At 52.1% G+C, this 24,029-nt stretch overlaps 10 protein-coding genes across 10 annotated transcripts; 7 read left to right on the top strand and 3 right to left on the bottom strand.

Annotated features, from left to right (window-relative positions):
- Nucleotides 1-868: 868 nt before the first annotated feature.
- CLUP02_00321 (uncharacterized protein) lies at nt 869-1,588 on the bottom strand (the record flags this gene model as incomplete). Its single annotated transcript, XM_049279373.1, has 2 exons — nt 869-1,518; nt 1,579-1,588. 2 exons carry the CDS (start codon nt 1,586-1,588, stop codon nt 869-871), a joined length of 660 nt encoding a protein of 219 aa, XP_049135330.1.
- Nucleotides 1,589-3,332: 1,744 nt separating this feature from the next.
- CLUP02_00320 (uncharacterized protein) lies at nt 3,333-4,883 on the top strand (the record flags this gene model as incomplete). Its single annotated transcript, XM_049279372.1, has 1 exon — nt 3,333-4,883. One exon carries the CDS (start codon nt 3,333-3,335, stop codon nt 4,881-4,883), a length of 1,551 nt encoding a protein of 516 aa, XP_049135329.1.
- Nucleotides 4,884-5,799: 916 nt separating this feature from the next.
- CLUP02_00319 (uncharacterized protein) lies at nt 5,800-7,842 on the top strand (the record flags this gene model as incomplete). Its single annotated transcript, XM_049279371.1, has 3 exons — nt 5,800-6,035; nt 6,150-7,353; nt 7,555-7,842. 3 exons carry the CDS (start codon nt 5,800-5,802, stop codon nt 7,840-7,842), a joined length of 1,728 nt encoding a protein of 575 aa, XP_049135328.1.
- Nucleotides 7,843-8,019: 177 nt separating this feature from the next.
- On the top strand, nt 8,020-10,101 carry CLUP02_00318 (uncharacterized protein; the record flags this gene model as incomplete). Its single annotated transcript, XM_049279370.1, has 1 exon — nt 8,020-10,101. The coding sequence occupies one exon, from the start codon at nt 8,020-8,022 to the stop codon at nt 10,099-10,101; it is 2,082 nt and encodes a 693-aa protein (XP_049135327.1).
- A 325-nt stretch (nt 10,102-10,426) lies between these two features.
- On the top strand, nt 10,427-11,224 carry CLUP02_00317 (uncharacterized protein; the record flags this gene model as incomplete). Its single annotated transcript, XM_049279369.1, has 1 exon — nt 10,427-11,224. The coding sequence occupies one exon, from the start codon at nt 10,427-10,429 to the stop codon at nt 11,222-11,224; it is 798 nt and encodes a 265-aa protein (XP_049135326.1).
- A 1,581-nt stretch (nt 11,225-12,805) lies between these two features.
- CLUP02_00316 (uncharacterized protein) lies at nt 12,806-13,777 on the top strand (the record flags this gene model as incomplete). The annotated part of the gene is made up of 1 exon (XM_049279368.1): nt 12,806-13,777. The coding sequence occupies one exon, from the start codon at nt 12,806-12,808 to the stop codon at nt 13,775-13,777; it is 972 nt and encodes a 323-aa protein (XP_049135325.1).
- Nucleotides 13,778-14,760: 983 nt separating this feature from the next.
- CLUP02_00315 (mRNA capping enzyme) lies at nt 14,761-16,218 on the bottom strand (the record flags this gene model as incomplete). The annotated part of the gene is made up of 1 exon (XM_049279367.1): nt 14,761-16,218. One exon carries the CDS (start codon nt 16,216-16,218, stop codon nt 14,761-14,763), a length of 1,458 nt encoding a protein of 485 aa, XP_049135324.1.
- Nucleotides 16,219-16,921: 703 nt separating this feature from the next.
- On the top strand, nt 16,922-18,501 carry CLUP02_00314 (26S proteasome subunit RPN7; the record flags this gene model as incomplete). The annotated part of the gene is made up of 3 exons (XM_049279366.1): nt 16,922-17,380; nt 17,438-18,243; nt 18,303-18,501. 3 exons carry the CDS (start codon nt 16,922-16,924, stop codon nt 18,499-18,501), a joined length of 1,464 nt encoding a protein of 487 aa, XP_049135323.1.
- Nucleotides 18,502-18,575: 74 nt separating this feature from the next.
- On the bottom strand, nt 18,576-22,950 carry CLUP02_00313 (aminotransferase class I and II; the record flags this gene model as incomplete). The annotated part of the gene is made up of 16 exons (XM_049279365.1): nt 18,576-18,591; nt 18,689-18,804; nt 18,889-18,942; nt 19,014-19,032; nt 19,088-20,135; nt 20,196-20,705; nt 20,755-20,878; nt 20,931-21,065; nt 21,135-21,320; nt 21,427-21,594; nt 21,643-21,712; nt 21,783-22,006; nt 22,068-22,248; nt 22,379-22,554; nt 22,668-22,802; nt 22,834-22,950. 16 exons carry the CDS (start codon nt 22,948-22,950, stop codon nt 18,576-18,578), a joined length of 3,279 nt encoding a protein of 1,092 aa, XP_049135322.1.
- A 31-nt stretch (nt 22,951-22,981) lies between these two features.
- On the top strand, nt 22,982-24,016 carry CLUP02_00312 (ribosomal protein L33; the record flags this gene model as incomplete). Its single annotated transcript, XM_049279364.1, has 5 exons — nt 22,982-23,012; nt 23,070-23,178; nt 23,230-23,324; nt 23,406-23,545; nt 23,639-24,016. 5 exons carry the CDS (start codon nt 22,982-22,984, stop codon nt 24,014-24,016), a joined length of 753 nt encoding a protein of 250 aa, XP_049135321.1.
- Between the last annotated feature and the right edge of the window lie 13 nt (nt 24,017-24,029).

Raw genomic sequence — 24,029 nt, 5'->3', positions numbered from 1 at the left:
GAGCTATATTTATATTAAAACGAGTTAATAATAAATATAAAATAACTTTATAAAAGACTTATTTAGGTACGAGAAGTATATAAAAATAGGGATTTAAAAAAGATTTATTAGTTATAATATTTACGTAACGAGGGAGTAGTATAAATATTAATAAAAATAAAAGACTATATACTAAAAAAATAATTATAAATAAAAAAGAAAAAAGGAATTCGGAATCGTAATAGTTTAAAAGGGGGTTAATATTAATAAATAAAAATAAGGTAACGATTACTTAGGTATTAGTAATCGTAAGGACGGTTTATAAATAAGAGCGACCTAAGTATAGAATTATAAGGCTATTATTTAAAATAAAGGGTTTATATTTAAGCTAATAAGCGCTACTTATACTCGCCCTTATATTATATATTTAAGGACTTTTTAAATAAGGGATTAATATAGTATATACGAACTATAAATAGGCTTTAGAACGAAGCTTAAGGGAGGGAGTACTTTATTAAACTTCGCTAATTAGGCCTCGTTAGTTAAAAAATAGCTTAGGGAGTATAAAAAGGGGGACTAAGTAATAAAGGAGTAGCTTAGGTATATATAAAGCGTTAATAATATACCTCGAGGAAAGGGTAGATTTTAATAATTTATTTTTTAGACCTTAATAGTAATTAGCCTCTATAAGCTTTTTCCCTATATTATATACTTATTAATATATATCCTCTATTTATAAATATACCTATTTATATCTTGTTTTCCCTTGAACGTACTAATATCATCTATAGATCCTTTTAGTTTAATAAAGTATAGTAATTTAGAGGCTGCGCTGCTTTGTATAAATGTAGTGTATCTTGATGCTACTACAATAAGATAAAGAGTAGAGCTAATCCAGCATAGCAGGGCACGAAAGTGTAAGTCCTTCCTCGTCCGTATGGCACCACTGTTGTGTCTCTGAATTCCATTCCCAGTATTCGTGTGCTGGATCATTCTTGAACTCTTCCACGGCTGGAATAGACTTCCAATTGAAGTCTTCGGCGCTGATGGAAGCCGGACATAGGCTCGATGAAAGTGGTTTGTGCTGAGGGTACTCTTCATGTCGGCTGAGTGCGATCGGCATTTCCGATCCGACAACGTGATGATCACCATGATGCTCTGGGTTATTCTTGATGGGAGCTTTGGTTTCTGATATAATTGAGTTCTGAGGTTTCTTGTTTACGTTGGCCGGCTGTCCAGTCGACCGTCCATCATCCTCGGGACTTATGCCATCATCAAAAATAGTAGAGGGTGTAGTCGCAATTGATAATGGGCAACCATAGCTGCATTGAACATCCTCAGAAAACTGAGTGTTATGGCAGCTCAGATAGCCAGAGGATATGGACCTTTTGGGCTGTCTTGGCCGTGAATGTGAATGCCTTGGTCGCCATGAGGCTTGACGGAGGTTATGCTTCGAGGAATTGGCGCTTCCCAGAGGTAGCCCGTTGGGTTTTCGGGCGATCGACGATGAAGTTGATCTAATAGCAAGAGGTTTTGTAACTGCAGCGACTGTTAGTATAGCGCGTTTAGTTGAAGCTGGCAGTATGACTATATACACACCTGTGGTCATGCTGGTAGGGCGTTACCCGTATTGGAGTGTTCGCAAGTGCGATCAGTAGGTGTTGGGACTTGTATTGATCGATGTCTTCATACGCAGGTAAGGGCTTAAACGATCGAATGAACCAAACGTTTGCTCTAGTGCCTTGATGACACTCTGGGGTTGCTTGAAGTATTGCTTCGTGAACACAGGAGATAAGAAGGCCTGGAGAAGTGATGAAGTCACCCTTATACATGTCCAGAAATGCTCTAATCCCTGGATAATTTTGGACTCTTCACCATAGCTGAGAAAACGTCCCTTTAGATCTGCCTATTCAGAAATAGTGAGGCGACAGAGTCAGAAAGAATTCACGTGGTTGAAACGAAATTCATTGCGTCGCCATAGTGATTCTATTCTCCCCGACTTGAAGCGGTGATAACCCGCACGGGGAGGAAAGAAGAATGCAACGAAAAACTTTTGTAATTTTGTTTGGAATTTCAACAATCTGCAGATTTTTGCATACGAATTTACAATTGCGGTCAGCGGCACTTATCCGCGCCTATCGTTCTTGCATCGGCTCTTACGAGTCGTGAGAGGAGGGGGCTTTGGGGGGTGGCACCAGTAATCATTCAAACAGTCAGGGGGGTCAGTAGAGCCTGCTTTGGCGTTGCCCGGCATCAATAATGAGACGCGCCAGCTCACCTATTCTCGGAAGAATGAGGGTGGGTGGAGCACCGATGCGCGTTGGATGCTTCAACGAGCCATGGTGGTTGCATGGTGGTGAGGGGGGAAGAACGCCTCTGGAGCTGCAGCAGTGACCGCCATATGCAGTCTTCAGCTCCCCCCTTCAAGTGTGTTCTGGCAAAAGTCATAAGAAGTAAGGCATCCGTATGAGGCTACAACACCAAATCCATGACTGGAATTGTTTCGAGACGGATACCTCCATTAATATTTCATGATATAGCTTGAGGATTTTGGTAGGGCCGCCCCTCCCATCTTCAGCCTCTCCCTTCACCCCCCTGTCGAACCGGTCTCTCCTCTTGGAAATCGGTGACAAGACCGATCCTGATTTGCACTTTGATTTCGGAAACGAGATTTGGCACTGATGACAGATGTCTCTCTGCTGTGGACTAGGCTTTCCAGACTTTTCGTGGTTTCTACCCCACCGCCCGCCTGCGCTCGCTGGCTGACCGACTCAACATCATGGGGAAGGGGGGGCATCCGCTCGGCTTCTTAAGCGCAAGTAAGACCCGTTTACAATGTAATTGTTCTTTGTAATTGCGCCATGATTTGTATTTCGTAGGCATCTGTAAAATCATAGAAGGTTGAATGTGTTGGCAGCCAAAGGCACCTGAGTCGAATGACGTGGTTGTCGACATACGCTTTCCTCATAGACCCAGTCTTCGCCTATCTCAATCTTTATTGTAGATATCATACTTGAATTCTCAAGTCTCAGCCTGACAGACCTTGCTCTATCTCAATTACTTATCGGCTTCGCCGACGTCTGCTCCCCCAATATCCGACTTCCTCTACTTTCTGTCATTTGCAGTTTCACTTGGAGGTTCTCACTCCTCCTCCACTAGGAGCGAGATACTCCTTCGTATGACTGCTTGTATTTATAAAGTCACCGAAGTCTACAAGTCACTACGACAAGCTTACCGAATAACTTAGTAGCGTCTCATCCCCCAGGATGAAGCTCCTAAGCCCCTGCGTCACCCTACCAAGCACCCCCTTTACAACTAGGGCCTTCTTGTAGAGTCAGAAAGCTCTACACATTATGCGTGGCAATTTCAAAGGCTCCCAAGCTTCTGACAAGCTATTCAGCGAAAGGCGGCGCCCTCTTGTCAGACCTGAAGCCTCTTCACCTCCGCGCCCGCTCAATGAGCCCACCACTACCAACATAGGTGTCGGAAATCATCGACTAAGCGAAAACCGAAAGAGACTACGTTCACAACAAGAACGCATCCCTCTTGCACCACGTCCTAAATATCGTAAAGGAGATCCTAAGGGGAAATTGAGGGGAACTGGTGTTTCGGACGCCCCAAGACAAGTCCTCGGCGAATCCAAAGCTGCCCAGTCTTCGCTGCTTAACACAGCTCCGCAGCAGATACCGCCCAATCCAACTTTGCAAGACGAGAAATCTCTCCATAACGGCAACTTTAAGGACTTCCGTATTGAGCTCAAACCGCGAGGGGTTTCCTCTATCAGAACGCTTCTCAAGACTAACTACGATTCTGCCTGCCCAGAAACTCTTCTCGCCTACTCAGCCGCGAAACGGCTTGGCTTGGAGTTGATTCCGGGCCAGCCTGGAAAAGAGTATACAGTGTGTACCGCATTTGTTTATACTACGACAAAGACATTTGTCCGAGTGCACGTCAGAGTGCCAGATTTTGAAGCTGTGCTCGGCGACTGCAACTTCGCCGTCGTCCCTGACGATGTACTCGGGCCGGTGCCATTCGACATAGTCGTCGGCAGGCGGCAGATTGATAGGCTGGTGACGGACTGTGGTCTATCCAGAGAGACCCTCAACGACATTGACTTCAACATTTTGCGTCAACGAATGTCGTGTCCTCTCAACTTGTCTGAATCCCTTGCGACGCTGGGTATGCGCTTACGATTCAACCATTCAGAACTAGAACTAAAGGCTATAGGAACGGCTCCCGTACCACCGAGAAACCTTGAACGCATGAGAACATCATCTGAGTTCTTGCAACCCGGCTACCAACAGCAAACGAACTCCTTTCCAAGCCAGCAGCCGAGCTACTACGCGCTCACTCCTTCCACAAGTGGTGCGCCACGACAGTCTACGCCAGGGACTTCCATATCGTTCGCCCACCAGCCATCTACAAGCAACAATTCGAAGCAGGATGACACAAACCTTGTTGCACCTAAAGGGCCTGACGACCTTCAAGATGATGTTGTCCTCAAGTTCGGCACTGCTGACTTTGATTTTGGCTTCTCGTTCGAACAGCCGTTGCGTGAAGACACCGCGTCCGGTCCCTCGAAATCCCCGGCGTACTCTCCCAATGAACAACAGCAACTGGGGCACTTAGTAGTACTTGGTTCGTCGACAGATAACTGTTTTGAGACAACTACGCCAATGCTTCAAACTCAAACACCCCTCGGTATACCAGAGGCCTCCAGCATGGCGGCCTGGACGCATAACAAGACATTTCGTCGGTCTACTTCTCGAGGACCGACTGCATTACGAGAGCACCAGCTACCGCAAGTAATGGTGCAAGAACCTTTTGAGGACACTATATACTCGCCACGCGCGGACCCTTCCTCAAACGATGTCTTAAGCCCCCGCTACCATAGTGAAGGTTAGATAGATGACCTGTACTAAAAGGCTGCATACTCTACATACGTTGCTCATGCTGGGCCATTTCCAGGTCCAGAGAGCCCAAAGATAAAAAATAAAAAATAAAAAAAACTTGAAAAGACGAACACAGAAGAGAAAAAAAGCGAAAAAGAACTAACAATACAGAAAAAAAAATCCTTAGTTGCAGCGTTTTTGTTGATGACGATGGAGGAACTTGAGCACACGCAAGGTCACGATGTACGACAGACTGTCGGATTTACTTGTTTGTTGGTAATCTGTTTGCCTTGCTTTTCGCTCTCTGAAACATATTGGACTTTGGGTACTTCGCCTTCAAGTTTTTGTGTCTAGCATTACAGCATCAAAGGTTGCATGTGTATCGAGGCGGTGCTCACGTTGGAGGCAGGGTGTCTGTTTTATAGGGACGAGGATCGCTGTCCACTCACTCTTTCCTATGTCGATTTTGGATTGGTACGAGCAAGGCGTCTGAGTTGTCATTTGCCCTCTTGCAACGATACCATCAAAAATACACGTAGCGATCCTCACCCGAACGCCTGAGACTTGCGACTGATGATTACTCAAGCCGTGACACTCCTAATGTAACTGAAGCAGCTTCCAACAAGCTATTGGCCTACCCGGGTAGAAGTGGCAAGTCGCCTGAACTGTGTGAAAGGACAAGCATGCGCTAATGATTGAAGGCTTGGGATTTCTCTTCCAACGTAAAAAAGATGGATGTTCTTGATGCAGCCATGTGTTAGCAGCTGTTTTGCCATCCGGATCATCTAGTATGCGCTGCTTCTCCGTATGGACTTGATTCGACTGATCTGCTCAAGTCTAAGGAGCAGGGTTGGATGGTTCAGAATGGGAGAATCTTGGTTGTTGGCAATGGTGTCGGCATGCACCCAGACCAGAACGCTACGACGGCATGTTCATGGGTTCAGCTTCGGACTATTGCAGCCCAGATGGATCCTCGTATCAAGCTCACGTGGCAAGACTCCCGCCGATTGCCCAAAACAAGGAGATCACTTTAATGGATTGGCAAAACACAGAGCCTGGGGTCCAGTCAGACGAACCAGGAGCGGCGCTTTTGCCTGCGATTCAGGTCACTCCGTCGCCCGCAGACGACTGCAACAGTATCGACATTGGGCTCAGGGAGCCATGGTGCGTGGTGATGGTCGGACATTGTGTCGTTTGACCGTCAAATAACAAAGGTAAGTGATTGTAAAGAGGAAAAAGAAGAGGAAAGAAAACAAAACTGCGAAATCGGACAACGAGTTGGATGCGGCGGGTGGACCCACAGTCGAACCCAGGCAGCTACGGTCCCCTGTGGCTGCAGCGGGCCGCGTCGATCTCCCGCAAGCTTGTCAACCAACCTTCCTCACACTCCCTGGGGAAAGTCAAATCTCAAAGTCCCCATCACCCACATTCCATATACGCCACCATGGAACTAATTGAAACGGACATTCGCAAGACAACTCAAGACCCAGAAGAGCAGAGTCTCTTCCTCATCAACGCATGGCCCACTCTGGATGCAACGGATTCATCACAAGACGACTTTGACAAACTCTCGGGCATCCACTGCATGGTGGTCCTGGTCCGGATGATCAACAGCATGCTTCCCGCCGAGGACAGAGGACAACGATCTACGTCACGGCGCAACGACGTCAACCCCTTCATGACGCGGACATGGCGCAATGCGCCGCAAAACCTCAAGAGCGACCCCTTTGTACGGATGATTAAGAAATGGGGGCCACAATGCGAATCCCTCAAGTTTCGGAACCTCGTGCAGGCGGAGCGCATGAATTCGACCCTCTGGGCAAGGCATGATCAGGGCTTGTTCGACAAGATGATCTGGCACCCTGAACAAGGTGTTCGAGTAGACGCCACGTACGAAAACGACCTTCTCGATATTTCAGGGGCACCAAAGGACATTGCCGCAACAATTGAGTCGATGAGCTGTACGCTCGTCAACGACGGACCCGAGACGTTCTGCTACTTGCCGCGGATCTCCATGTACGCACGCTTCCTCTACACCCCCGACGCCGACAGGAGCGACGACGATGCCAAGGAACTACGATTCCTCACAATTCGGGACGAGCGTCCAGAGGCCGAGAACCCCACGCGATATGTCTTGTTCGTCGCTGTCCGACTCGGCACGGACGAGGAGGACGCTGACCGCATCCGTGTCTTTCGATGCGACGGCTCGCCGTACCCGCCTCCAGTCTCCGACGAGTACGCCAGACTTGACTGGAAAGTCGGCGCGCCAGGTCACACCTACTTTCTGCTGTATTGTAGGAGTGATTGGACCACAGACATTGCCGACAATGAAGTGTCCAGCCCTGATCCCGGATCGCAGTTGTTGCGGGAAAACACTTTACAAGTGTTCGGAGCGGGATTGCAGCCAACACCGCAAGCCGTCCCCCGAACTGGGGCGGTCCCAACGCGCCTCCCAGCCGTCCTCCGAACTGGGGCGGTCCCGGTGCGCCCCCCCAACCGTCCCCCGAACCGGGGCGGTCCCAACGCGCCTCCCAGCCGTCCCCCGAACTGGGGCGGTCCCGGTGCGCCTCCTGGCCCTACGTGGTCTCAGCAGCAGCAACAACAACAGCAGCAGCGGCCTCCGCCTCCTTATCAGAATCGAGACCCAGGCTCGTATGGCCCCCAGCAGCAACGACAGCAAGAGCCATCGTACAATTACGGAGGAGAGTACGAAGACCACTATGATGACTACGACGACTATGACGACTATGACGATGGCCCTCGTGGACGCCCACAGCAGCAGCAACGCCCTGGCCCTACGTGGCAGCAGCAACACCGGCAAGAGCCGTCGTATGCGTACGGAAGAAACCCCGACGACTACTATGACAGTGGTCCTCGCGGACAGCCGCAGCGGCAGCAACATCGTGGCCCAACGTGGCCCCAGCAACAACCGCCCCGGGGGGGTCAAGGTTACTACGGCTATAACAACTGATAGCACCTTGGGGTGAGCTGGCTTGACGGAGCGACGAAGACCTAGGAACCCTAGGTAGGAAATGAGGGGAGGGTGGGCGGGTTTTTTGGCCCAGATTTCAAGGAGCCTGGCCGTTACGTCGACTCGGCGGCAACTTCCTTTTTGCAACTGCCAATGCAAAATCAACAACACAACAACATGGGGTATAATCACCACAACCCTCCTGCAACCTGCCGCTCGTGGCAAGACGTGAACGAGCAGATGCGGCAATGGTACGACTCGGCCGAGTCTGTCGCATTTGCCTACATTGAAGCGCCCACCGCATCGGGCAAGAGCACCAGACTGGTCAACGACCTTGGACGAATTGCGGCAACATCGGCCAACAAGACGACTCGGGCTCTTTACAGTACCTCGACAGTTTTGGAAATGGCCCGAATTCAGCAGTGGCACGCACGGCAGCGCAACGACGCGGACAACGATCCAAAGATTGAGATAGTGGCGGATCCGACGGAAATGGTTGGAAAAGTCGTGCCAGACGAGGCGGCATGTCAGCTTGTCATCTTCGACTTGGACGAGGACTGGGGCATGGAGTTCACTGTTGCCATGCTGAGGTTGGCATCGGTGCTTCCGACTAAAGGCATGTTACGGATTGTGTGGCTGGCATCTGTAGCTTTCAGCGATGAGCTCAAACGTGCAATGCGACTATTCAACGAATACAACGGCTCGGCCATCACCACGCTCCAGCTTGTGTATGCGACTCGCAAGTTCAGCCTGGAAGCAATCAAATGGGAATCGTACGAGGGGGAGGAATGGACGGACGAGTCGACGAGGCAGATTACAACGAAGGTGATTGCAGACCACATGCTGCAGCTCCGTAGCGCAGCGGACTACCAGAGCGAAGTTGTATTGTTCGGGTCCGACGAAGGAAACGTCAACGACATGAAGCGCGCCATTGATGCGAGAATTCATTCCCACGTCCGAGGCTTCATGATGTCGCCGGACTCGATTCGGGTCACACGACAGCGAATGGCCAAGGGCTTTGAGCCATCACTCGGCATGCGACACATCATCTTACAGGATGCTGAAAACACAATCATCTGGGACGAGCAGTATCTGCAGTCTGTTCTGCACCGGAAACCACCACCGGGCAGCGTACACAAGGCCCAGGCGGCATGCGCGTTTGCACACGATGCAAGGAACGTCACCGTCCATGCCTTGCTTTCGCCACGGGCGATCCTGAACCAGAAGCCACGCCGCAGATTCGAGGAGGAACACCTGGCCTCCTTTCTCTTAGTCGCACTCTCAACGAAAGGAATGACCTTGCAAAGGGCGCAACGCGCCTTCGCTTCCAATGGCCGAATCTGGAACCCGGCAATCAAGAGACTCCAGATGTTGGGGTACCTGCACGAGACGGTTGACAGTCCCGTCAATTACAGAGTAGATGCCGGCGCCAGCACTGCCACTGTCGGTCTGATACATTTGACAGGATGGCATCTCTCGGCAGCCCACTTCTTGTCTTCCATCACCGGACTTGTGCCCGCCAACGCGCGATTGGTAATGTGCGAAATGGCCGCCATGAATCAGGCGTTCCACGAAGGCGATGCTTTGTTTTCTTATGACTTGGAAAGGCACAAAGATGAAGTGCTACGCGGCGAGCCCATCGAGGAAGAAATAGCTGGGCTACGAGACGAAGTGGATCACACGTTCCAGACACTCTTTTCACGGGGATCCTTTTGGGCTGCGGTCGGCTTGTACCGCGCGGTCAAGACGGCCATGGAGAAGGAGCCAGCACCTGTCTGGAGGTCCAGGGACAAGAGAATGAGCATCTCTGAGCGCGCAGTACAGCTGGTGGCTCTGCGGAGCAACGAGATGCTCTGTGGGGTGAACGCCCGGCTCGGGTCATCAAGCGGACTTGCAGATGCGGAATTGAGGCCACGTGACGTGTTTTTCATCGACAGGCAGTTCTTTTGTGCCTGGGTACACCGCTTGGTCCTGGTCAACGACCTGGTCAACGACCCGGGCGAGCTCGACAACGATCCAGACATGTGCCTAGCTTGGTCGAGCCACTCCATGTCTCTGGTCCCAGGGGAGCCTCAAGGATTGTTCCTCTTCGACGCTACGCGTCAGGCTGAAGGCGGGCTGTTTTGTCTCATTGGAAATTGCCTCGTGAGGTCCAAAGGACAGACCAGTCTCTGCATGCCGAGGGCCTTCAATCTCCCAACAACCAGACCGTGGCTCGAGCACATGAATCTCACAATCGACACTCTGTCTGTCGGCTAGGCGGTGGAGGTTTGACAGGGGCGTAGACAGATAGACACGAAGACGGGGCAACGGCCCAACAATGACCCAACGTGGCCATGGAAATAAGACAATAGATGCAGCAATACAGGATCACGGCAAGTGTGTGGACACATCTTCTCCTTCTCTTTTTGCAGAAACAAGTGATATGCGTGACTGCCTACCCGGGAAGGGGGGCCCCTTGCCGAAACGCACCTCCTTCCTTCCTATGTTAACCTGCCCAACACCGGGCAGAGCTTTTCGCCATCATAAACCGTCAACGTTCCTTCTGAACGTCTTCCACACCCACAAATCACAATTCTGCACAATGGCGAATTACAGCCCCTCTTCAAAGACCACCCTGATGGACGGTGTCAGAGTAGACATGTTAGAGGTACTAGACCGCGGCGATTCGCTCTACGAGCTGACACTGTGCTTTCCCGATATCGCCAACGAGCTCATTGCGGCGGGCATGCCCAAGCAACCTGACTGTACGATAGCGCAGCTTCGGCTCGACCACGCCAGAGACTGGGAAACGACGGAGGTGTTGCACATCATACCGCGCGATCTCTTGCGGTCCATTCTCAAAGGAACTGTGGCAATGGATTTCGGACCGAACCGGCCTCACGACTACGACGAGGACTCGAATGAGGCAGGCATCTACGTGATTGCCGTCAGTGTCGACGGCCGCGACGGCAAGCTTCTAGACTGGTCGGAACTTGGCGAACTGATTACGGCATTACAAACGTATGCCGATGCCTACACCATTCACAAGAGAGGCGCACCAAGGGCCATAGCGGAGTTGGTAAAAACGAGCATCGCGAAAGAGATCGACCTGGCTGTCAACGGACAGTGGACCCCTGCCAAGACGCGCTTCATTGGCAACGACACACAACATCAGCACGTCACGGCATTCATCGAGAACCTCCAACGGAGAAGGACGCTCATGTTCCCAGGGGTCGCGGAGGCGGCGATACTCCAAGAACAATGCCCGCTTTATTTACGGCTTACATTACCCCTGGCTCGGAGGGAATCTATCGAGAGCGAAGGAGACTATGGATATACATGCAGGGCCGGTGAACGACAGGCTGTCACAACGATATGTGCGTCGGTGTTCTGTTTCTAGTCCTCAAGGCGTGTTGCTTTCCGTCAATTCAATGTTGAGTAACTCCCTAGCAGTACGATGCCAGCATGGCATGCAGACCCTGGGAAGGGGGCTCATTTTGATGGTAGGGTGTCTGCTTTCTTTGGTCAAAGATCCCTATTCACTCGTTCGTTTCTTCTCATCTCTCCTATGTTGGTTTAATGGTGCAGACAAAGGCCCTCAGATTGTCACCTAACTGTGTCCTTACCACAATACATCGCGATACTCACATGAATGACGCGATATATTGAAAAACTAGGCTGTTACGCTCCGGATGTGACTGAGGAATGTTTTCGCCTACTTTGGAAGAAGTTGAACACCATATAGCCTGTGTGAAACGACAGGTGTGCCTCGACGACTGAAGCTGTCAAGACTCTCATTTCAACCTTAGCGGCAGTGCTTCCATACGTCAAAAGCCCAAGGTCTAGCAGTTCAGGTTTCGCCATCCTTATTCCAAGAGTTCTGTTGTAAATGGTTTTCAGGCGGCCAAACACTGGAGCGCCTCGTAGAGCGTCGCAATATGTATTGGCTTCGTTCTCGGCAGTCGCGCCGGGGATGGGGATATCTATTAGATACGTAATTACAGTAGGCCGACTCGAGATGGACGTGATGCTAACTTCTCGTATGGGTCTCTAGCCTTTGGGACTGCTCGTCTGGTTGGACGTATTGCTGCGTCATGGTCTTGGCGTCTACCGTCTTCCAATTCGCGGCCGCTTCTTGGAATATTTGTCTTCTGTCCATATTTACTAGGCAATTTAAAAAAAATAATAAGGTCGTTAACGATTAAATGACTTTACTTTAGATTGCTAGCTATCAAAAGTTTCGTGTAGATGTTGTGATGAGGAAAGGAAGACAGCCAAAGTCGTATAAGTGGAAGGACTGGATGGGGTCCTTCTAGAAAGGGACAGATGTAAATAAATCATCAGAGCCATGGACCAAAGTGGCCTGTTGAGTCTGGGGAGGTAGTAGTCTCGTAGAGGGACAATTATTATCTACTTCTCGCTTTCTTAAGAGAAGCCTCTTATATATAAGTAGCGCCCCGATGTTACGGCTTCTCCAGTCTCAGAGGGCTACTGTAATAGGAAATTCTATATTTTATTTCCTCTTAGTTAATAGAATACTGGCTAATAAAAAAAATATCTTTATCCTCTTAGTCTATACCTCCACTATTACTACTATTACTACTATTACTATTATTATTACTATTACTACTATTACTACTATTACTACTATTACTACTATCACTCCTATTACTACTATTACTCCTATCACTACTGTCACTCCTATTACTACTGTCACTCCTGTCACTACTGTCACTCCTGTCACTACTGTTACTAATATTTTATATATATTCACTAGAGAATACTCCTTGGAAAGTAAAGAAGGATGAATAGTAGGGAAAGAGCTGGAGTTAAAGGTGAAGCATCGTCTTCCCATCGGACCCACATTTAGCACTTGCCTCCCAGGTCGTCTCGATGAGATATCTTGTTGTGATTTTTCTCTTCTTCTCACCCGCCATTCTTTCCATTCAATTTCTCCAGTCAAAAACCCAAAATTCACAAAATGGGCGACAGACCACCAGGAAACTGGCGAATGCCGAGGCATATGCCGAGGCCAATGCCACCACAGCATAACTCTCAAGCGACCAACGTCAGCCATCTGACAGAGATGAGCCTGGCCATTGCTACGCAAAACCGACAAAGTGCCGAGATCATTGAGCGCTTTTGTGCCAACATGACCAACGAGTCACGACTATTCAATCGACGCGACAGTCGTCCCGAGTACAATAACGACTATGTCGAGCTTGACTACGACCCAAACGACCCCTACGGGACAAACAGCAACAACCAGGCCCCCTACGAGGGCGGAGGTAACAACCAGTCGGGAGCACCTAGAAGACCCAAGGACAAAAGCCAATATGTCGAGTCCGACTTCAGCCCAAACAATCCATACGGGGCAGAGAACATCATCGAAGTCCCTGTTCAGGACAACCAAGCCCCTTACCAAGGCAACAGTCAGACCCTCTACGAGGGCGAAGGCAACAACCAGTTCAGTCATGGAGACCATGCGGAAGGAAGCAACAACCAGACCCCCTACGAGGGCGGAGGTAACAACCAGACCCCTCCTCAGAACAACCAGGCCCCCAACGAGCCACAACGACGACAATGGCGCATTCGACGCGAGTATGTCGAGCCCCTTCCCGAGCCCGGCTTTGATGACGTCGACAACCCCTACGAGGCCGAGAGCAACCAGGCACCCTTCGAGGGCGGAGGTAACAACCAGTTCAGTCATGGAGAGCATGCGGAAGGAAGCAACAACCAGACCCCCTACGGGGGCGGGGGCAGCAGCGAGACTATAGCCCAAGCAGAGACAAGCAACCAAGGGAAAGAGCTGTTATCAAACATGAGAGAAAGAGAAAGAGATTCCCAAGACTCGCAGCCCCGCAACAACCGCAGTCGCTCGCCGCCACCGCAGCGAGAGAGAGAATGCCATCGCCCACGCGCGATGATACAGCCAAAGAAGCGGCGAGGGTAAGACTCTCCGCAATGCATATGAGTAGCATGGCGAGAGGTCGGTGAGCAAGTGAGAGGAGGAAAGGACACAACGTGTCGGGGGTAAGCAAATGAGGTGAGGAAGGACACAACGTGTCGTGGGTAACATCCTGTAGCAATAAATTGATGCATTTACCTTTTCTGTCTGCCGAGGTGAAGTGACAAGATTCACTCTTATAATCACCATAATATCACAGAAACAGCCCAGTGTGAAAACCTTTTCGTAGAGGAAAGATCCTTTTCAAGTGCTTTCAGGATGACGCTACAGCGGCAATCGTAAATGTGCTTTGTGCATCGACAACGACATCGGTAAGTCAACGTGTCCTCTAGTCCGTAAGTATCGTGGAAGCACAAGGAGGTCTAAGACGCGGTGGAGTTCACTATTTCGAAGAATCCGAAAGCCTAGCTTGGCGGTATGTAGGAGGTGTTGGCGATGAATTAGCCAGCCAGGTGGCGCCCTTTGGAGGCCGCGAAGATGTCTGCCGTGGCTGAAGGAAAGCCTAATTGTGCAATCGTGAACGCAAGGTATCTTAGCTAGGTATTTCTCAGATTGTATAGCCGTGCTTGCGCATAGTTTCTGAAAGAAGAAACTTCACCATCTATTTGACGACTACCATTTTATACTATCGTAGCCTCTCAGATTTCCGTCTTCCACATGAGTGGATAGGCAGGGACAGCGTTGCTCATGGCGATGTTTGACATTCTCGTCGTAACATAGACGGTTCAGCCGCGAATATACCGATACGGTGGACTGACCAGGCTGGGAAGGGATCTGTGGATCGGGATGACTGGCATGCAAAGAGGGGCCAGTGCACAGTATCACAATGAGCCTTAGTCAGAGCAACACGATTGGCCCTATTCGCGACCATGTCGAGCTCGAAATTCGTACTTTGAACCAGATTCTAGAGATATCCTAAGAATCCCTACTAGACCTGACACTCATGTCCCCATGCCAATCCCGCCTATTTAAACCTTGTAGAAGCAGAAAGCAGTGTAGAAGCTCGCCGCCTCCAACTCCTCTGGTGAAACAAGGAGACGTCCACCGCCACGTTCCCGAACCCCCATTCTCTCACTCAAAGGGCCCAAAGTCTCATCGTCCTTTTCCGCGTCCCAAATCTCCATAAAGGTCTTGTGGTACTGCAACTCGAGGTTGTAGTCTTCAGCAAGAGCTCTGAGGACTTCCCATGGCACAACATACTCGGGGACCTCTTCGACAGCTTCATCGAGGAAGAAGTTGTACTTCCAACCGAATGCCGGGCGGAAGACGCCATCTGCAGGTGTCTTGCCCGGGAATCGGACTCGATAAATGGAATTGCCCCACTCTGCCGACTGGTCTGCTTCGCCATCTTCCAATTCGCCTTCCTCTGCTTCTTGCGGCGGTTCCTCTGCGGCCTTCTTCTTTTTCTCTTCCTGTTGCTCGTTGAACTTGCGAACGTGGTCACCAAGGACGTCAGAGTTGGGAATGCAACCGATCAAGCGACCTCCCTTCTTCAATGAGCCTGCCACGTTGCGCAGCATGGTCCGAGCCTTCTGCTCCGTCTCGAAGGCATAGTGCATGCAAAACATCATGCTCACCACGTCGAATCCTCGTCGGCTGAGAGGACTGGTGTCGAATCCGACTTGTCTGATGATCTCAACGTCCTCAATGTTCTCGCCGTAGCAGTCCTTGACCTGGAAGCGTGCCTCGAAAAGCCGAGGAGGTGGCCGTCTGTATCCTCCTCTACCGCCCCTGCCACCGCCTCCGCGGCTACCCATCTGGCGGTAACGCTCTCGAGCCTGGTCGATGCTGATATCCGCAGGATCGAGACCGACGTAGAGCTCTACTGATTGAGGCGCTTGCTGCCATTTGCCAAGGTCACCTCCCTTTCCACAACCGACGTCAAGCACGAGTAACTCCTTTGCGCCCGGCTCACGAGAGCCCGGGGTGTAGTCTTCATCTGGCGAGAACTTCTGAATGATGCAACTCTTAATCCAGTTGTTAAAGGCGCGCAGGCCCTTGATCTTGCTGTCGGTTCGTCTCCAGTCTCTACCGCGCTCTGGTACGCTGTTGTAATGCTGCGTGACAACATCGTTGTTGGTGCCGCGCTGACGCTCAGCTGCAGCGTGGGCCGCAGCTTCCAACTCCTTCTCCCTGTCGAGTGCTCTCTGGCGGATGGCCTCTCTTTCAGACTCGGATATGCGAGCTCGGGCACCCGGTCGCTTCTGCTTGCGAGGCTGTTCGGAGGGAGAGACGGCTCGGCGCTTAGCGGGCTGAAGCTCCTTCGCATTGTAGGGTTGGGGAAGTTCATCGGTTCCATCCTCGCGCTTGTTGCCTCTTCGCGAGGAATTGCCGTTTCTCGAGGGCGATTGTGATCTTTTGCGTTTCTTCGCGTCGTATGAATGAGACTCTCGCTCGTACGAATCGTCGTCGTCGTAGCCCGCCATTGTCTCGATTAGACGTGAGAATTCTTTGTTTGTAAAGGCAAATATTCTCGTCTCCCGGGGGTATTGCAGGCTGTTGTGTTTGTTTCCAGAATTTGATTGTGAAAGTACGGGTGTGAGAAAGTTGATGCGAACTGTTGGAGAGGAACAGAAGCTGCTGTTGCGAAGCGTCGCAAGAGGTAGGGGGAGTGTACTGGGGTACCTGCTGAGGAAGGTAAAACCCACCTATGGATTCATTAAAGGTACGGAAGGTGTGGTGTTAGAAACGAACGCTCTTTCTCAGCCTGGACCCAAAGAACAATATTCATGATTACTATGCTGTCTCCTCATATATGCTGCTTATGTTTGGTTATAGCCAACTTGACATCTTGGAAATATTTTGAACGCAATTCGGCATTTCAATTAAGTAGGTAGGTGCAGTGCGGGCTGTCTCGTGCTTGCAGGCAGGTCCGGTACGTGTCGCACTGCAGCCTTGCTGGCTTGACTAAGCTCACCCCCGGCAGCAGACCAATCACGTCAGCCTCTGGCCAGACGCTTGCGGGTTGCAGGGGGCTTTCCTGAGCTCCCAGCTCCAAACACCACCATACAACGACATCACTCTTGCTCACCCAGTAACCCATCCCGCAGCCTCAACCTCTTTGATTTCTCCCTCCTCAGCAACCGACCACGACCCTTTCCAGACGCCTTCGTACAATCAACCGCCAAGATGGGCTCAGAACCCCAGTACGCAAAGTACCCTCTCCTTCCTCTCGCCCAGCATGTCTTCGCCCTCACAAACGCCTACGCATCCCGGCCATCTCAACAATCCGCTGCGAAAGCTCTCAATGATGCCATCACCGAGCACAAGATGGCACCGCTCTACCGGTACCTCGCACACCCCCTTGAGGGTATTCTGAACCAAGTTGGCGAGGGTGGCAGTCAGACCCCCGGCAAGCCGCTGAGTCGGAAGTCGAGTCTGGCGGGCATGATTGCCACCAAGACCACCCCCACCGCAGTCAACCTACCCTGGGATGAGGCCAGGTACCAAGAGCTGAAGGCCGACAACGACAAGGAGTTGGAAGAGTTCCAAAAGGAAGAGGATGAGGCCGTTGAGAAGGCTGGCGAGACGGAGATTCAGGCCGCGCGGGGCAAGCGCGCGGAGTTCTGGGCCAGAGTCGGTGACAAGGTGCGATTGGAAGGACTGCCAACTCACCAAGGAAACCCTGACTGACCCCTTTGACAGGACCGGGCGATCGCCGCATACGAAGACGTTTTCGAGAAGACCGGCATCCTGGGCACCAAGATCGACTTGGTTCTCGCAATAATCCGCATGGGGCTCTTCTACGGCGACAAGCTTCTTGTCAAGAAGCATGTTGAGCGCGCAAAGACCCTGGTCGAGTCCGGTGGTGACTGGGATCGTCGCAACCGTCTCAAGGCGTACGAGGGCATCTACCTCTTGACCGTCCGGTCATACAACTTGGCCGCCCCGCTCCTGCTCGACAGCTTGTCCACCTTCACCAGCTACGAACTCTGCACCTACTCCTCCCTCGTCGTCTACTCCGTTCTCGCCGGATCTGTGTCCCTGAAGCGTGTCGACTTCAAGAGCAAGGTTGTCGACGCCCCCGAGATCAAGGCCATTCTGGGTGATGGAGAGGACAAGCTCCTCGCTCTGTCTGGTGCTCTCAGCGCCGGTCCCGGTGCCGACGACGCCATGCACGACGCACCGCCCGCCGCTGCCAAGACGGCGGTGAACCTGACAACTCTCGGAACAAGCACCGACCAGCCCGAGGCCGAGATGGCTATCGACTTCTCGCCTTTGGCTCAGCTTGTCTCCAGCCTGTACAACGGCCAGTACAAGTATTTCTTCCAGGCTCTCGCCCAGGTTGAGGAGTCGTTCCTCACCCAGGACCGCTACCTCCACGAGCACAAGAACTGGTTCATCCGTGAGATGCGTCTGCGCGCCTACCAGCAGCTCCTCCAGAGCTACCGTGTGGTTGGCCTGGAGACAATGGCGACCGACTTTGGCGTCACTGTTGACTTCCTGGACCGGTATGATTCTCTCCCTTTCAGCTGCATCGGTCAGATCAGACATCTAACTTCATCTCCAGTGACCTCGCCAAGTTCATCGCAGCGGGCCGCATCCCTTGCACAATCGACCGCGTCAGCGGCAAGGGCGTCATCGAGACCAACCGCCCCGACGACAAGAACAAGCAGTACCAGGACGTCGTCCGCCAGGGCGATCAGCTTATCACCAAGCTCCAGAAGTACGGCCAGGCTGTGCGTTTGAGAGGAAGCGAGCGGGCATAATCAGCCAAAGAGCGAGGCGACTGGAAGAATGACGGAGAGCTTTCTACCACAATGCTTTTACAATCGTGTGTCCTTTAGTCAGGCTTGGGACTATGAAAGGCGCGAGCTAGAAACGGCAGGCGGCGAATAGAAACCGGGGATTGGGGCAAGCAAATGTGTGCTACTACAATAACTCTCTGTATGATACCTGCGGATTAGACAAGCCAATTTGAGAAATCTTGGCTTGACCGAGGCCCACATGAGATGACTGTGAAAGGTCTGGATGCAGAATTGATGGGAGCGGAATCTTTCTATTCTCGCAAGCTATGCTCATAAAGTGTCATCAACACCTGCCAAATCCCAGAGATCTTGCTAAAACAAACGAGATATCTACTCTACGCCTCGTACGTGCTCATCGATATCTGCTTTTATCCGCCCTGGATACGTGGTTCCGGAAAAAGACTACGCAAATTCGTTCGTTTCATACCAGGCTCGTTTCATACCAGGCATTGCCAGCCACGCTATCATCCAACGCGACAGGCCTCCTCGCACCTTCAATGTCCCCGCACAAGAAAAATCGACTAGCTGCTGCACCAAACTCGCTTACCGGTACTTCTCAATGAAGTCCTTGTGGAAGTTGATGATGCGGCCGACCCAGTCGGTGCCGGGGGCGAGGAAAGTAGTGCGGAAGTGCAGGGTGCCCTCCTTTTGACCGAATCCGCTGCCGGGAACGACGCAAACGCCGGTGGCCTCGAGCATGCGCATGCAGTAGAACTCGTCGGCGGTGCGGCCCTCCTTCTGGGCAGCCTCGGTGGCCTTTGCGGGAAGCTTGATAGTGGGGAAGAGGTACATGGAGCCCTGGGGCGCGCCGCACTCGACGCCCTCCATCTGGTCAAAGGCCTTGTGGAGGGCGGTGGCGCGCTCCTTGAGGCCGTTGAAGATGCCGTCGTACTCCTTCTTGTACAGCTCGTAGCTCGGCTCGCCCTCCTTGGGGGGGTTGACCATGAGCTCGACGATGCACTGGCCGATGACGGGAGCGCAGAGGGTGATGGAGACGAACTTGTAAATGTTGGCCTCGACCTCGGGGTCGAAGTTGACGAGCTCGAAGTAGCCGCCGCGGTGACCGCACTCGCCAACCATACCCTTGGAGATGGAGTGCAGGGAAGCGAGTTCGACACCGTCGTACTTGCCAGGGGTCTCCTTCTGCAGCCTGCGCAGAACGCTCTTGAAGGAGTGGAACTTGCCAACGAAGACGTTGGTCTGGTAGACTTCGTCAGCCATCACCACAAGCTGCTTCTCCGCAGCGTAGTCGTAGACGGCGCGAATGTCATCCTCGGACAGGGAGGCACCGGTTGGGTTGCCGGGGTTGATAATGACAATAGCGCGGACATCGGTGCCTTCGGAGGTGGCCTTCTCGTAAGCAGCCTTGATGGTGTTCAGGTCGGTACCCCAGCCAGCGGCCTCGTCGAGGTAGTAGGGAACGCAGGTGGCGTTGAGAACTGATAGCGTTGCGGTGTAGAGAGGGTATTGAGGAATGGGCACTAGAACACCGCTTTGAGCGTTCTGAGCGATGATGTGAAGAAGGGTGTTGACTCCGGAAGAGGCACCGCCAGAGAGGTAAATGTGGGCGGGATCGGCGGGGAATCCGTCGCGGCCTGCAGAGATCTTTGTCAGTTTTCACACTCGGCCCAAGGTGAAGGCAGATGAGGACATACGCTCAATAAACTTTGCAATGCTCTCCTTAATAGCGGGAACACCAGCACTGGCACTGTAGGCGCCAACAGAGCCGACCTTGCTCAAGAGGAACTTGGCGCGAGCGATGGCATCGCTCTTGTATCCGAGCTGGTTCTGCAAAACATCCTCGCGCTCGAGAAGCAGGGGGTTCTCGAGAAGACTGACAACCTGGCGGAAGAAGGTGATGGGCTTCTGGTCGAGCTGCTGGGGGTTGCCGATGTTGGCCGAGATAACGGCGTCAAAGGGGAGGTCCTTGTCGCCCTTGGACAGCTTCGCTCGGTATTCCTCCGACTTCACGGCCAACTCGCCGCGAACGGCGTACTCGGCAGCAACAACATGCTGGTTGATGTTGTGCACATTCAGCCGACGGCTCGGTGTGGTAGACATGGTTCGATGGTGGGGTGACGAACGGCTGTTGCTGCTGCTGAAGAAAAGTTGCCTCTGAGATGGCGGGGTATTGGAGAGGAAGATCTTAGGGGACCGCGGGGTATCTGTGCAAGAGTCATATAAAAGTTAGTAAAAGGGCTTCTGCCGCGCAACAGTGGAGATCAAGGTAGAAAAACACCTGGACTCGGATCGATAACACGGGGAAGAGCCGAGCAAAGAAGAAAAGGAGTTGGAAATGCTTAGAGAAAAGGTGAAAAGAATGAGTCTCAAGAAAACCCTGAAAACGTACGCAGCCACCTCAAGTGCTATTTATTTAGCTCTTCGTCAACGAAGGGCAATCGACAAGCAATCGAGTCTCGGACGCGGGGGCCGTTACAACAGTGCGCAATGTTTAATTGATGGATTAAACGGACAGAGGGAAGAAAAAGACGGCAAAGTTGACAGGAAATCAGCGCATCTCCTTCCTGTCATCGTCCGATGCAGAAGCTCTTATTCAATAACTCTGACAGTCGCCAGCCTACTTAGGCTGGTACTGTGACTTCGGGGGCACGAGACATGACCCTGCGTGGCATCGTTTCTGTGCTGCCGCGGGATGGCTTCCATGACGGGCTGTGTTTGCCCCCTCCAGTGCGGGACGCCAGCCGAGCACTTGCTGGTGAGTCGTAGACGAAGACGTGGATCAGACCCGGTCGTGTTTGGCGCGGGTTTGCCTCAAAGGCCTGTGTCCGAAACCGGTGACGGCAGGACAAGGGGGAAGCCGGTCAGCGCGCCCAGAGGCTAGAGCTTCTACGGATTCTCCCGCCAGGGTATTTCCGAGTCCTCGACGCCTTGATGAAAAAACTCCAATTGCCTATGCCGCGGGAGAATGGAAAGTGTGGGGGTCCACGTGGGAGTAAAGCGCGCTTGATCGAACTTGAGAGCAAAATGATCAAGTGCCTTGTCCGTTTGTTCGGTGAAGGATGGCGAATAAAGAGACGTGGCGTACGGTGTAAGCTGGCGAGTGAAAACAGGTGGGGGAGGAAATCGTCAGGTAGCTTGGACGGGAGCTGTCCCGTTTGAGCGGTGCTGGACAAGCGAGCTTGGGATAGCTTCGAGCTGCACCAACCTTTCACTTTCAACGATACAGGAATGGTTTTTGGTTTGTGAACAGGGCTGGGAACAAACACCCATGTGAAGCAAACAGAATTTGTTGAAGCAGTTGGGAGCAAAATTCGCCCAGCATTGCGACGTACCATTTGATCTGCCTACGCTGCTCATCAATCGCACTTGGCTCGCGGCAGCCTGACTCTTCGGTGCTCCCAGCGACCTGGCCGCAGTGCAAGCCACTCTGTTCGCCGCCATCGTCGAACGTATTGTGCTGATCGGCTGGCGTATCAAATGTAGTGTTTCGTAGAGAGAATTGCCGCTTCGGTGTACGGTGTATTCGGTGAGTCGGTTGGTATTCTCCGTTACTGGAAATGCGAGACTCGAAAGGTGTCGAAGAAAGAGAATTCCACGACGAAACGCCGTCTGCTCTCGGCGGTATGGAGGCGGTTCCGGATCGTCAAGTACGTATCCCGTTTAGCTGAGAATGCGAAAAAAGGAAAGCAGTCGATCGACGGCGAAATGAAAGTCTCAGAACCACGACTCGGGAAAGTGCACGCCTTCCTGAACCACCACTCTCCATGAAAGCAGGCAGGACAGGAACAGAATGGGATGTCCTTTCCTCTTTATTTGTCTACCTATCCTGCCTGCTCACGCCAATTATTACGCCCTGCCCACCCTCCTTCCTCCTCACCATCCTGCCGCTGCTACTGCTGCTTTCTCCGGCCACGGCCACGGCCCTGCCCATCTGTTGAGAAACGCGACCCGAGCTGCGAGATAACCACTTTGCCCACACCCCTTCAAAGCCCGGCGTCGGCGGGCGAACCACCACTCGGGGGAGTCGGGGGTGGCTAGATATTCGCGATTAAACTGCGGGCTCGTCCTCAAGAAAAAGGGCCGCGTGCAGGGAACGGCGCGCAAAGAAAAAGAAGAATCCCACCTAAGCTCCAGCAGCCCAAACCCAGAATGTCGTAAACCATCACCGTCCGAACATGGGAAAAGGCATCGTTGGCGGTGACGCTTCGTGCCCAGGTCCCTGCAAGCTCTAAAAACGTTGCTGGGCCCCCAACGGGGATAGAGCTATTGACCGAGAAAGGACCCTGAACGAGATCCACCAACTAACATCTCAGTTGCTCGGATTACGATCACATAGACTTCTGACCGCGCAGCTTGACCGCTGGAGGCTGGCATAAGCCGAGCTGCAGTTCCATGGTACGGATACTCACGTTGCAAGGTGCTACAGTCCCTCAATCGGCCATGGTTCATTTAGCCCCTCTTTGCTTGGCTTCTTTCCAAGATGTATCACTTGACTAACATCACGTCGCAAAGTTCCTATTGATAGATATTCAAGGAGAAGTGAGTGAGACTAGTTTATCCACTGACAGGCGATCGAATGGGTGTCTTCTTGCCAGCTGGCACCATCTGGTTGGTGAGATCGAGCGATGCTGGAGTACACGTCCACTACACCGAAATCTCACCGACACGCAGATCTCGGTGAACGGCCCTTTTCACGCCGACAGTCTCTCACCACCCGCAAAATTCCAGTCTCCATACTGCGAAGCTATCCCGTCCACCCGTGTCCAAGCCTCAAGCTATCCAACGCGTGCGGCGCAAACTCCCCTTCAAGATGGCCAAGAAAGGTATGCAACCCCTCTGAGCTTCATTCAAGTGCATTGCCTGCTTTCCTCCAAATCACCAAGCTAATTGATTGTGTCCAACAGCGAAGTCCCGTGTCATGATCGTCCGGCTCTTGTCCATGGCCGCGACTGGTTACTTCTACACTGTCAAGCGTCTCCGAACAGCAACACCCATGAGCTTGCTGAAATACGACCCAATCAGTATGCCGACCCCTTTCTCCTCGGTTCGACACACGTGGTGCTCGTCTCCAGGGCGAGCGCCAATGGATACATACCATGAGATGGAGATGGGGATAACAGGGCTAACGTATTCATAGTTCGGCGAAAGGTGCTTTTCTTGGAGCAGAAGAAGAAGGGGAAATGAGCCTGCGCACTCTCGATATACCAACACCATATGTAACAACACTGATATCACCATAAACGGCGTTCACGGCGGCATACGATTGGGGCTCGAAGACCACATGGATGAACTGTACATCATCAACCTGCAGTCCCTCAGACCTATCGTCAGGGACAAGGCATTGGCACGTCGGACTGTGCCCCAGAGGCGGAAAGAAAGCGAAGGCTTCGATGGCCGCGACCTAGTTGTATATTCTATCAAAAGAGAACAAACCTTGCGTAAATGCATTCCTCTGCATGATTCCACCCACATAAATATTCAGTTCACGTCCAAGAAAACCAACCTCGATGGATGATACTAAAGCTGCG

This window comes from Colletotrichum lupini, chromosome 1, assembly GCF_023278565.1.
Source record: "Colletotrichum lupini chromosome 1, complete sequence".
In the NCBI taxonomy this organism is placed as follows: domain Eukaryota; kingdom Fungi; phylum Ascomycota; class Sordariomycetes; order Glomerellales; family Glomerellaceae; genus Colletotrichum; species Colletotrichum lupini.
Note: the sequence above shows the minus strand (reverse complement) of the source record. Positions and strands in the feature narration are given on the sequence as shown.